Source organism: Chionomys nivalis, chromosome 17, assembly GCF_950005125.1.
Source record: "Chionomys nivalis chromosome 17, mChiNiv1.1, whole genome shotgun sequence".
Classification (NCBI taxonomy): Eukaryota; Metazoa; Chordata; class Mammalia; order Rodentia; family Cricetidae; genus Chionomys; species Chionomys nivalis.
The window spans coordinates 33474222-33486917 of record NC_080102.1 but is presented as its reverse complement, the minus strand read 5'-3'; the positions used below and the strand labels follow the sequence as shown (position 1 = coordinate 33486917).

Below are 12696 nucleotides of genomic sequence, written 5' to 3'. Positions count from 1 at the left end.
TCCTGTGGAATTCCAAAGCCACTGTCCCGCTTGGGTCCAGACTGCCTGGGGATGTGGACTTGCTCACAGAAATGCCTGGGGCACATGCTTTATTGGGATATGACTAGAATCCTCCACCGGACAGCTGCACGCGTACTGGGAGCAGGATCTGCAGCTGGTCAGCTGGTGGCCACTGAACTCTGGTGACAAAGAAGAGGCGGAAGTGCTCTAGGCGTGCCTCCTGGAACTGGGAGGGGTCATACTCCGGTCCGTCAGTGGGCCGCAGCAGGGACAGATAACCTTCCTGTGCCAGCAGCCCACGACTCAACAAGGCCTGTGCCAGGCCAGGCTGCACCGCGTCCAGCTGCTGCTGCACCGCTGGGAACAGGTTCACTTCCCGCAGGTCAAACACCAGTGGTTTCCCGTACCTGTAGGTGTGTCTGGTGAGGAGGCAGGTGAGGCCCAGGGTGGGGCTGTCTGGGCCCTGAGTGCCATACCTGAGCGCCCCCAGCAGAGCCAGCCGAATCGACTCGGGTCTCAAGTGCTCCGGGTTTACTGTGTCCACATAGTTGGTGTCCTGGTATCTCAGGAAAGTGGCTGCCTGGCCAGAAGGGTCGATGACAAGAGGCCACCTGAAGGCAGCCACCTGGTCACTGCAGGCTGTGGGTACTTCTGACCTGTACCCACACCCAGCCTGGGTACTGACCGTCCATCAGCTCGGATCCGGTCACCTACGTCCTTCATCAGCACATCATGGAGCTCCGTGACCTTGCACTTCAGCCCAGGTGCTGCCGTCTCCTCCTCTGTGGAGGTGTTTGTGGAGCATGGGAAATGCTGAATCCTCTCCCTGGCATCCCCCCTCCAGGTCCCCAGCTGCCCCACCACAGCCCTGCCCACCCTCCTGGGTCTGCTCCCGTAGCTCCAGCCTGGCCATGGCCAGTGTCTCCTCAGCCTTCTGTGCCTCCTGCCGCAACCTGTCCACTTGGGCTTCTGCATCCTTGATGGCCTAGAGAAGGGGCCACATTGACCATTGCTCTTCCATCACAGAGTCACCACCTACTCCGCAGGAGGGTGGAGGAGGGGTCGGCTGCCCAGACAAGAGGTGAGGACTTCCAGGTTCTACCCATACCCCAAGGAGGTCACTGTTACTAAGTGACACCTTAGGTTTGGTAGGCAGAGATGCCTGAAAATCCCTTGGAAGGGGAACCCCCAGACCGGCGCAGGGCACCGGAGCCCCACCTGCAGCGTGAGCTCAGTCTTGCCCATGCATTTCCTCTCACACTTATCATGCTCCATGATCCTCCGATTGAGCTCGCAGTAGGCCTGTTGTAGCTGTGGGCAGACAAGGCTCGCAGACCCCAGCAACTCACCCTCACCTGACCTCCAGCTCTTAGGCCCTCCCCAGGGCCTCCTTCCTGGAGGGCGGCCTGGGTCACAGCTCACCTCCTTGTGACACCTCTGTTGCTCCTTAGCCAGCTGCTGGACCTTGAGGTTGATACTGCAATGGGAAGAAGCTGGCTGGTCAAAGTTGTCCATGTCTTTGCTCCACATCCCCTTCCTCTCCTGCCCCCCCCCCCGCAGCCCCCACATCCCCCTCGGCGCACCGGTTGGCCTCAGCCTCCTTGTGCTTCTGGGCCTCCTGGGCCCTGCGCTGCTGCTCAGCCTCCATGTTCTGGAGCATAGCCTCTGTGAGGCTCAGGTCCCACGACTGCAGCACACTGGCCACTGCGACCAGTGAGGCCACCTAATGACAGGGCATTTGGTCTTAGAGCCATGTGTCTTCTGAGGAAGGAGGCATGCACATCTTAGAGGGTTTGGAAAAGCGAGGAGGGTGCCATGGCTGAGAACCGATAGCTCATAAGCCAAGACCATAGGTCCCCTGGGCTCACCATCCACATCCAAGCAGACCCAGCTCCAGTGGCAGAGCCTCCAGGGTCACATTTGCCCTCTCCATCTGTCCACCAACCAAGTTCCTTGCAAAGTCACCAAAGCCCCTAGGCTACCCACACTATAGGTATAGACCCAGTTGTCTAGAGCCGCTTTCATCTCCTGTCGACCTGAAGATCTATCCTTCTAAGACACAGCTCCTAAGAGCCACAAAGACCTGGGTATGATGGTCTACACTTGTAATCGCTCCCTTGCCTGGCTCTGAAAAGCAGAGATGATGCTCATGGGTCACAGTAAGAACAGGGATGATGAGCCTGGCAGACTTGGCCATCATCTAGATACTGGAGGAAAGATGGAGAAGGGTCTACATGGAGGACTGGGAGGGTCGGGACATGGTTAGCCCATACAAAGTACAAAGCTGATGGCTTAAAGTCAGCCCCTTGTATCTGTTGGCCCCATCTCGTTCGTGTCATATTAGCTCAGAGCCCAGCAGAGACAATGCATAAGCTTTCATAATTCAGCTGCTTTACATGGAGCCCAAGATTACTTTTAGAAAATTAGAGGCTGCCTGCTTTTCATAGCCTACAAACCAGCACCCAGTTGCTGAAGGCCTCAGCCAAGACAGTGCCAAGGGCTGCCTGGGCCTTTCCTTGCCATCATTGCCCCCACAGCTCTGAGTTTCCTCAGTGCTGAGTGACATCAGATGGCACTGGTCCTCCTGGAGATGGTACGCCACCGCTACCTTCATCCAGTATCCTCCTTGGCCAGCTCTGTCCTTGGACATCGGGCATCCATGCCCTCACCTCCAATTCCTTCCTACATGGCAGACACTTCCTTGGAGAGATGCACCCTGGACGCCTTAAAACCACGGCTACCCACCTGTCCCCCTAGAGACACGGCCCCTCACCCTGCTCCACCACTGCACTGAGACCGTTGGCCCTTTGTTCAAAAAGCTTCCCCCAAGCGCCTAGGATGTTGCCTAGCACATTCTGTCAGTTAGTCCAATGACTGCGTGAGTCAATGAATGAACCTATTGGTGTTCATCTGAATGTGCTGACGTGAACGTGCAGATAAGAGACCAAAGGCGGCCACGTGGAAAGAGTCACTGATGAATTAATGTGTAGAGAAATGCATAGGATAGGCAGTTGGATGGGTAACTGAAGGAATTTATGAATAAATATGCGACATTTTGAGGTGTAATTATATCACTTCTCCCCTCCAAAGCCTCCCATACACCCCTCCTCGCTGTCTTTCAAATCTGTGCCCTCTTTTCCCACTGACTGTTGTTACATGTATATATACATATGTATATATGCACATATTCCTAAAATCAATCTGCTCAGTCTGTATGTTACTAAAATGTGTGTTTTCAGGGCTGACCATCTGGTATTGGATGACTAGTTGGTTTACTCTTCCCTAGGAAAGACTAGTTCTTCCATTCTCAGTGTTCTGTAGTTGCATGTAGTTCCCAGGGTAGGCTTGAGGCCTCATGGGCTTTTCCTTGTCCACATTGGCATGGCTATTGTTGTCCCTGTTCAGCTCATGGTTGGGCAGTCATGTTGTTGAGGTTGTATGGGTGTGTCTTCTGACATTCCTAGGAGACACAATCTCAGAGCAAACTTCCAGATCCTGTGGTTCTCACAGTCTTTCTGTCCCCTATCCTAAAATGTTCCCTGAGCATAGGTGACTTTGCAATTTAATTGAATTTTATGTGTATAAGTGTTTTGCCTGCATGTTTATCTGGACTCCATTTGTATACCTGGTATATGCAGAGGCACAGTGCAAAGGGACTCAAATTCCCTGGAACTGAAGTTATTATAAATGGTCGTTAGTCACGATGTGGGTGCTGGGAATTGAACCCAGGTCTTCTGGAAAAGCAGCCAGTACTCCAAACTGCTTGGCCATCTCTCTAGTCCCAATATAGGACCTTTTTGAGACAGAGTCTTTTGTAGCCATGGATAACCATGGATTTCTCATCCTCCTGCCTCCATCTCCTGAGTGCTGCTGGGATGGCAGGCATGTATCCCCATGCTTGGTATATCTGGTACTGGGGGTGAAACCCAGGGCACCATGCACACTACGCAAGAACTTTGTCAGCTAATGTCCATCACCCAACCCTGGAATATACAAGAACTTGTCAGCTAATGTCCATCACCCAACCCTGGAATATACAAGAACTTGTCAGCTAATGTCCATCACCCAACCCTGGAATATACAATTTTTTTTCAAGTCAGGGTTCCTCTGTGTAACAGTCCTAGATGTCCTGGAACAAGCTCTTGTAGACCAGGCTGACCTTGAACTCACAGAGATCTGCCTGCCTCTGCCTCCCTAGTGCTGGGATTAAAGGCATGCATCACCACTGCCCGACAAATATATAATTTTAAATGCTTATTTTTGCCCTGTTTTGCTTTGAAGCAAGATCTCTCCATGCAGCCCTGGCTGTATTGTCTGTGTAGACCAGGCTGGCCTCTAACTCACAGAGATCTGCCTGCTTCTGCTCCCAGGGCTGGTATTAAAGGTGTGCGCCACTACATCCAGCTTAGATGCTTGCTTTGGGTGGAAGTTCTAAAGATTGTATCCATAGGATAAGGTGACCCAGAATTGGGTTCTCACAAGGGCTTCAGCTGAGTTTCAAAGCCCTGAAGCTGACAGGGTGGCTCCAGACTGCTGGTATCCTGGCATATGCAGTGCTGAACCCTCAGTGGAATATGTAAGATTTTAACACAAGCAAACAAACAGGGCCCGATGTCAGAGGCGCACACCTTTCATCCCTGAACTTGGGAGGTAGAGGCAGGGAAATCTCTGTAAGTTTGAGGCTAGCCTGGTCTACAAGCAAGTTCAGGACAGGCAGGGTTATAGCCACAGGGATCTGGAGACTGGAGTTACAGCTCTGGGTAGAGTACTCACTCAGCTGAACGAAGCCCTAGGTTCAGTCTTCAGGACCTCAGAAACAACACATTCAAGGTGATGAGGACTGAATTAAGAATTTGGCTAGGTGCTGAAAGACACTATATTATATAACAAATGAAGTTTCTAGAAGTTAAAATAATCAAAATTAACAACAAAGTATGAATATTTAATGACTGACAGCAGACAGCTGGAGAGAAGACTAGTAAAATGGAAGGCATGTCAGAAGAAAACATCCAGGACCAACTGAGGAAAGTACATAGGAAAGGGTGTCAAAACTGCTAGTTAGTAGTACTGGCTGCTGTGCACGTCACTACCCCATTTTCTAGACAGGTCAAAGAATATTCTTCCTGACAACTTGTGCCAAACGACCAGGTCTGTTAGTAAACAGCAGTGGTTTGCACTGAATGTTCTGGATGCCTCTCCTCTAGGACCAAGGCAAGTGATATTCAGACAGTGGCTACTCTGTCCACGGGGCTTCCCAAAAGACTACAAAATTCCGAAGCTAATGTGATCCTTGCAGTGGACACTGAACACAAACTCATTCTGTTTTAAGCTACTGAGCAATGCCAACTGTGGACCAAGTGTTAAATCATGGACTCATGGGGACAATCAATTCTCATTCAGATCACACTAGTTGTAGTAATAATTTTAACTTGTGTTTCCCTGTTAATATTGGCGAGAAATCTGTCTTATGCGTATTGGCCATTTTGACTCTTTTTTTTTTTTTTTAAATATATAGAGCCTTGCTCTGTAAGTCTGGCTGACCTGATAGTTGCTATGTAGCTCAGGCTGATCTCAAACTCATGGCAATTCTCCTGCCTCAGCCTCCTAAGTGCTGGGATGGCAGGCGTGTACCTGGCCTAGATATCTTTTTTCAAGTGTATCTGTATCGCATTTGTTTATCATGGGGGGATGGGTGGGTGTGGTCAGAGAGCAGCTTCTAAGAGCTGGTTCTCTCCTTCCACCATATGGATCTCGGGGATCAAACTCATGGTGTCGGGTTTAGTGGTGAGCACCTTACCCGCTGACTCCACTCATCAGTCCAGAAGATGTATTTTTAAAGAAGCATTTTGAAGTGAGTTTCTACTCCTCTCTTGGATGCTCTGATTATCCCTCACTGAGGAGCAGGTATCGGCAGCTGTCTCTCACCTAAGAGTGACACACACACCTCTCGCCTTGAACTCTCACAGTTACCAGCAGCTGAAGTTGAACTTTCTCACACACAGGATGTCTCCAAGCGTTTCCCCCCTTTTAGGAAGTGCTCCTGAGATCACACCAAGCCTTGTACAGCCAGACATGAAGACTGTCCCCCACAGTCCTTTATTTTCTCCCTTTTTTGTTTGTTTGTTTATGTTTTGAGACTCTGAGTAGTCCTGGCTGTCCTGGAGCTCACTATGTAGACCAGGCTGGCCTCACACTCACAGAGATCCTCCTGCCTCCTCCTCCTGGGTATATGCCACTATGCCAAGCCCTGGGACTTCCCTCTGGGTTCGCAGTCCATTGACTTCGCTTTTAGGCATCGTTTCTGTTTGGTGATGGTCACTCATCAAGGTGTGCACTTGCTAAGCACGTTTTCCTTCCTCCATGAGTGGAGAGCTGCTGAGGCCCGGCAATGCATGCCAGGTTGAAGTCCCTGCAAGGGAGCGGAGAGTCCACTGAATGAACTGTGATGCTGAGGCCTGGGTTGCAGCGGAGACCCGAAGATGTCGGAGCTGCCAGAGCTTGAGACATCTGAAGGAGAACTGCACCTATGCAGTGGAACCAGCCCGAGAGAGGTGTACGCTGCAGCCAGCAAAGGGTGGTGGAGTCAGCCAAACCATCGAAATTAAAGTCCCAGAAAGAAGACACAGAGCTACGGGACTTTGGTTTTTCCTACTAGGTTTCAGTCTTGCTTTGGTCTGGTATTTCCTCACTAAGCTCCCATTCCTCCATGTTGGAACAGCAATGCATATTCCTTACTATTTTATAAGGGAATCGTAATTAGTTTTTTGATTTTACAGTCGATCATGTTTAGAAATGGCCTTGAGTCTCACAAGAGATTTTGAACTTCTTTTCTTTTTTCTTTTTTTCTCTTTTCTTCTTTTTTCTTTTTTTCCTTTTTTCTTCTTTTTCTTTTCTTTCTCTTCTTTTTCTCGTCTTTTTCTTTTCTTTTTTTCTTCTTTTCCCTTTTCTTTTTCTTTTCTTTTTCTCTTTTTTCTTTTCTTTTTTCTTTTCTTCTTTTTTCTCTTTTCTTTTCCTTTTTTCTCTTTCTTTTTCTTCTTTCTTCTTTTCTCTTTTTCTTTTCTTTTTTCCTTTTTTTCCCCTTCTTTAACAACAAGGTGCTTGAGTTGAAGGGAAGCTATCCAGGAACATTTTGTTCAAGAATAATTTTCCCCTACTTAAAGGCAGATTACCCTACATGTAACAGCTACATAAAGAAAGGTTACAAATTATCCTTGGTTTTGTGATAAATAAAAAACATTGACATTCTCCAACTGAAGAAGGGGTACAGGGGTTTATGTTGTTGAGTTCTTTTGTTAAAACAATGAGAGCAAAATAACTTCCTGGAGTGTATGGAGAAAAGCTGAGTGAGCATGCCACTAGTTGGGGGGGGGCTTTCATAGAGCCACTACCTTCCCAGCCCTTCTCCATCTGATGTCAACCGAAAGGGAACACGGCAGCATGCTGGTGCAATACACCAGGGGCTTTATGTTCAAGAAAGGAATAGGGACAGGGAAACCAAAGAGCAGAGAAAAGTACAGAGTGGTGGTCAGGGTGTGCGGGAACCAAACTGCAGCTTTCTAATGGAGAATGTTTCTTGGTTTATAACAAAATTCTGGGATGAAGTAGCGACCTCCCTTTTTGGTAGACATCTCCTGTCTGCTGCTGGAACACATCCATCGGATCTTCATCCTCCATTTCCAACTATGCAGGTGTGTCTGTTTCACTGTTTGCCCATCGAACTGGAACCCGATCTGCCTTATTGGCGAACTCTGTTGTTCACAGTGGGCTTTCATTAGTTCACTGAGCAGTGCCTGTTTCTTCCTTTAAAACTGCACCGTGCAGCCACCCTACCCCTAAGCAGGATGCATCAATATGCTCATTGTTCTCAGTCTTGACTCCTTCCTTGGGTTTCTCATTGGCCATGGTGAGCATGGGAGTCTCCCCAGCTGCCACTTCACAGAGATGCACCAGGTCCTCACAGCACAAGATCTGGGACTTTAGAATGGTGCTGGGACTCTGAAATACTATAGGGACTTTTGAAGTTGGAATACATGCATTTTGCATTGTGAGATGGTCAAGAGCCTCTGGGGGCAAGGGCATAATGTGTTGGTTTGAAGGAGGGTTGTCCCCTGTGGGATCATGTATTTGAACACTTGGCCCGTAGTTGATGGCACTGTTTGTGGAGGGTATGGTACCTCTAAGGAGGCTGAGCCTTGCTGGAGGAAGTATATCACTGGGGGTGGGCTTTGAGGGTTTATAGTCTCATCCCACTTCCTATTCTTTCTCTTTCCTTCCCGTGTGTGCGGATGAAAATGCAATCAGTCAGCTTCCTGCTCCCCCTACCATGACATACCTTCCCCAAGCTGGACTCTATCCCTAGAACCATAAACCAAATGAACTTTTTCTTCTTTAAGTTGCTTTTGGCCATGGTGTTTCATAACAGCAACAGGAAAGCAGCTAGCACAACAATGACATCTACCGCAAGTCTTCAAAACCTACAATGATCACAGCACGGGACTGAACTGCGCAGTGGGACTGCAAGGCACTGCTGGCAGAAGGGAACGGGCTACTACAGCCACGAAAGTGTGTGGGCATGCACAGGAGAGATGGCAAGGGCACACACAGCACACTGCAGCCACATCTGGAACGCAGTCATTGGAAATTTGCATAATGGAGTTCGCTATACTAGTGAAAGGAGATAAACTTTAGGTCTGAGCAAAAGACTGAATCTCACAGACACAGCTTGGGACCAGAGATGATGGTGGAAGAACAATGCCACACAGACTCACGTGCAGAAGATGCCAACAGCAAGACTAAGCTGCAGTGTCCAGATGTTTAGGTCTAAACATGGATAGACAGGCAACTGAACGGTGAGAGAGTGGATGGATGAACGGTGCTTTAAATGTGGAATAAACGGCAGGACAGGAGAAACAAGGAAAGTACCCCTATAAAATCCACCACACAGTTCCATGGGCAGAGAGGGTGGGGCTCTGGCAAATGGCATTCCTTACATTGTTTCTGCTGGGCCTTTCTTCCAGTGAACCACAGAGGCACACACACAACTATCATTCATTCGATGTCCAGCTTATGATCAGTATTTTATAGAATAAGGTCCAAGATGTATAATTTCCCAGAGCAGCTAGAGAAGTGGATGCGAAGGGAGAGAAGGGATGATGATCAGGTGAACGCTTGCACATGTGGACAGTCGTCTGGGTGAGCCAGCAAGTTCAGATCTTAAATAAACCATGGGTGCTTATCTGAAAGAATAGTTATTGAGAACTATGTGCCAAGATTTTGGCAAAGAACGTGATGTTAATCTCTCTCTGGTCCCACAGAGCCGAGCTGTGAGCTTCTGTGAGTGGGAACAGCTTACAAACCTGTGCGGGTTGACCTGTGGGTGAAGAGCCATAATCAACGGAAACCAAACAAGCACAAGAGGATGACGTGGTCAGCTGCTGGGTGTCACGTGAGCAGATCTGTGGTTTAATAAGCTCATGAAGTGGCAGGGTAGAGACTGAGCTAGCTGAAAGAAAGACAAAGCGTACAGTATGTGGCAGGTCACTGCAGGTAACTGAGGCCTGCGTGCAGCAAACAAGAACAAGCTGATGAGCTGGGCGGTGGTGGCGCACGCCTTTAACCCTAGCACTCGGGAGGCAGAGGCAGGCGGATCTCTGTGAGTTTAAGGACAGCCTTGTCTACAGAGTGAGTTCTAGGATAGCCAAGTCTACACAGAGAAACCCTGTCTAAAAAAAAAAAAAGAAAGAAAGAAAGAAAACCAAACAAGTTTCCGTACCCACAACCTTGAGTGCCGCTGTCCTCCCCCCTCACCACGTCCACTCCTCCTCCTCTTTTCCTTCCTGTAGAAACCACCAATCTCTCTTCCACTTTATCATTTTGCCAGTTTGAGATGGAATTGTCTGCTTAGCGCTGCAGGAGGGGCTTTTTCTCACGGTTCCCTGGAGAGTGGGAGTTGCTGCCAGTCTCTACCTCATCCTCCGTGGCTGGAAGGAGGTCTAGACTGTGGCCGTACCAGTTTTTACCATGAAAGGACATCTGTATCCGGACTGTGTCCAGTTTGGGGCTATTACCATGCAAGCTTCAGTAGACGTTAGTATGTGAGCACAGGCTCACTCTGCCGGGCTAAGTGCCCAAACATAACTGCTGAGGAGCATAGTGTGTTTAGATCTTCAGAGTCCGCAGCAGGAGGAGCCCATGTTCACGTTGGCTGCACGGCAGGAGACTCCAGCCTTGCCTTTGGCCTTGCCTTCCGCCACTTCAGCTGTCACAGTGAATGCTGACAAGGGACACCCTTGTTCTGTGCGGCTCGGCAGTCATCAGGTCCTCTTCTGGGACACTCCTCTCCTTGTCTGTCATGGCTGGACGACATGTTTGCTTGTCATTGAGATGGAATTTGCTTATATTCCCCAGGGAGGTGTCCTTGGTCAGGTATATGATTTGTGACCAGTATCTCCCATTGCTGGCCATTGCTTCCTGTCAGAGACTTATGAAGGGAAGCTTTCCTTCCCTTCTTTCCTTTCTTCTTTCTTTTTGTCCTCAGGGGAGAGTGCAAATGCAGTCCCCAACCACTGATTATGCCATCGGGTTTCCCACACTTGGGCACATCGCAGGTCAGGACAACTGGAGTACATAGAAAAGCCTCACCCTGGGAACGCCTTTTTTTTTTTTTTTTAAAGATTTATTTATTCATTTATTATGTATACAGTGTTTTGTCTGCATGTGCATCTGCAGGCCAGAAGAGGGCACCAGATCTCATTACAGATGGTTGTGAGCCACCATGTGGTTGCTGGGAATTGAACTCAGGACCTCTGGAAGAACAGCCAGTGCTCTTAACGGCTGAACCATCTCTCCAGCCCTGGGAATGCCTTTGTGATCATGGTGTCGCCCCCGCCAGGTTACTATGATTTCATCTTGGTGAAGGCCAGCTTTTCTTTCTTTTGGCTTCTCAGTGTGCTAAGAATTCTCCAACATGCCCGAGGGCCCAGAGCTATTTCCCTGTCTAAGGCCTAGAGGCTCCCTGTTAATGCTGGAACTCAGATCTGCTGAGTTGATTGTGTCAGGTGTGAAACTCAGGGCAGAACTCATTTCTTGGCTTGTGGGCTGTCAGTGGCTCTAGTACCTGGAGTTGAGATGAGTGCTCTTCCTGACAGCTAAGATTCAGACACCTCCCTGTCACCACAGCTCCCCAGTTACCAGCCCCACAGCAATGCCCACAGTCCTCCGGCCCTCTATGGCCTCCAGGCACCGGCTCTTGGGCACTCTGAGTTCCCAGACTCCAGCTATACTGTAACTTTACCTGTTAGCCCAGGAGCTTAGGCTAAGCCCAGAGAAGTGTCCCCAGGAAGCGGCGCCTGAAGCTGGGGTCCCAGGCTGGGCAAGGAATCTGATATTCCTTCAAGGGGCACAGAAGCAAGTGTTTGCCAAAAGGCCTGACACCCACACCACCATTTCTGGCAGCACCCTCAGCTTTAGGGGTGAGATATGGGGTAACTAACTTTAAATTCAGGTGACTTAAAGGAAATAAAGGTAAGGTCAGGTGTGGTACCCAGCCCCTGTAACCCCAGAACTGTAGTGGCTAAGGCAGAAGGATCAGGATTGTTCCTGGCCAACGTGTGTGTGTGTGTGTGTGTGTGTGTGTGTGTGTATGTAAAAACAAATAGAAGGTAGAGGCACTTCCTAGGCTGGTTTCTCAGAGTTGCCCCCACTGCTGAGTGAGCCTCACCAGCAACCTCCAGGACCCACATGTTCCAGTGGTCAGCATGAGGAAGACAGCACTCTCTCCTGATGGGAGGCAGTTCCACCAAGAGGGAAGAAACAGGAATAGATTGAGGGCACCTGTGATACCTGGCCAACCTCTGAGGCCAGAGAGCCTAATCTACCACAGCAGCTGTATCCTCTGGTGGCCAGAGCCCTGAAGGAGCTAGGATAACCACACAGAAGGCGTCCCCTGGCAGACAACAACCAATCATTGTTCAGAAACCTGCAGGTGTTTGGTTGGTGGGATGGAACCAAATACAAAACCTAGGAATCCCTGTATCATATCAATCGATACAACACACACACACACACACATATATTTTTTATGAGATACATATTCCTTTATATATATATTACGTATGACCCTGTCTCGTAAAGAATGTGTGTGTGTGTGTGTGTGTGTGTATTCACATATATACACACATTTATTCCTTAAGAGAAAGGGTCAATGCTCTTGCTCAGTCCTGGTATTACAGATGTGTGCCACCACATCGGAAACTTTTGGAGTAGGGAAGTGCATGCCAGGGCCACACCTGCTCCGGAGTGCTCCCATCATCGGCGTACACCCGGGGGTCTGCTCCGAGCTTCAGAAGCACCTCCACGGCTTCCAGGTGACCCCCAAAGGCTGCCCGGTAGAGCGGCGTGCGGCCGAAGGCGCCCTGTGGAAGGGGCTCCCTGAGCGCGTGCGGGGACCAGGCCACGCCGCCGCCGCGCGCACCGCGCCCACCTTGCTGTTGGGGCTGGCACCCAGCTCCGCCAGCAGCTGGATGGCCAAGGGCTGCCCGCCCGCCGCCGCCTCGGACAGAGGCGTGTTCCCGTGGCTGTCCTCGCACTCCACAGTGGCCACGCGCCTCTGCAGCCGCCGAGCCTTGCCCGCCTCGTCGTGGCCCACGCCTTCGCGCGTCAGGAGCTGATCCACCTGGGCGCAGGGCAGTGTCACCT

General features: G+C 49.9%; 1 protein-coding gene and 1 pseudogene across 1 annotated transcript in view; both read right to left on the bottom strand.

Moving 5' to 3' along the window:
• Positions 1–103: 103 nt before the first annotated feature.
• The window catches only part of Iqank1 (IQ motif and ankyrin repeat containing 1), a 35166-nt gene continuing 22573 nt past the window's right edge, over positions 104–12696 (bottom strand). Inside the window, exons 6-14 of the mRNA XM_057792519.1 lie at positions 12482–12673; positions 12288–12413; positions 1584–1723; positions 1423–1477; positions 1219–1311; positions 877–985; positions 686–782; positions 477–611; positions 104–407 (exon numbers count right to left, since the gene is read on the bottom strand). Coding sequence (XP_057648502.1) covers positions 104–407; positions 477–611; positions 686–782; positions 877–985; positions 1219–1311; positions 1423–1477; positions 1584–1723; positions 12288–12413; positions 12482–12673 — 1251 coding nt within the window. The remainder of the gene's footprint in view (positions 408–476; positions 612–685; positions 783–876; positions 986–1218; positions 1312–1422; positions 1478–1583; positions 1724–12287; positions 12414–12481; positions 12674–12696) is intronic.
• On the bottom strand, positions 7579–7902 carry LOC130888794 (small ubiquitin-related modifier 2-like; annotated as a pseudogene).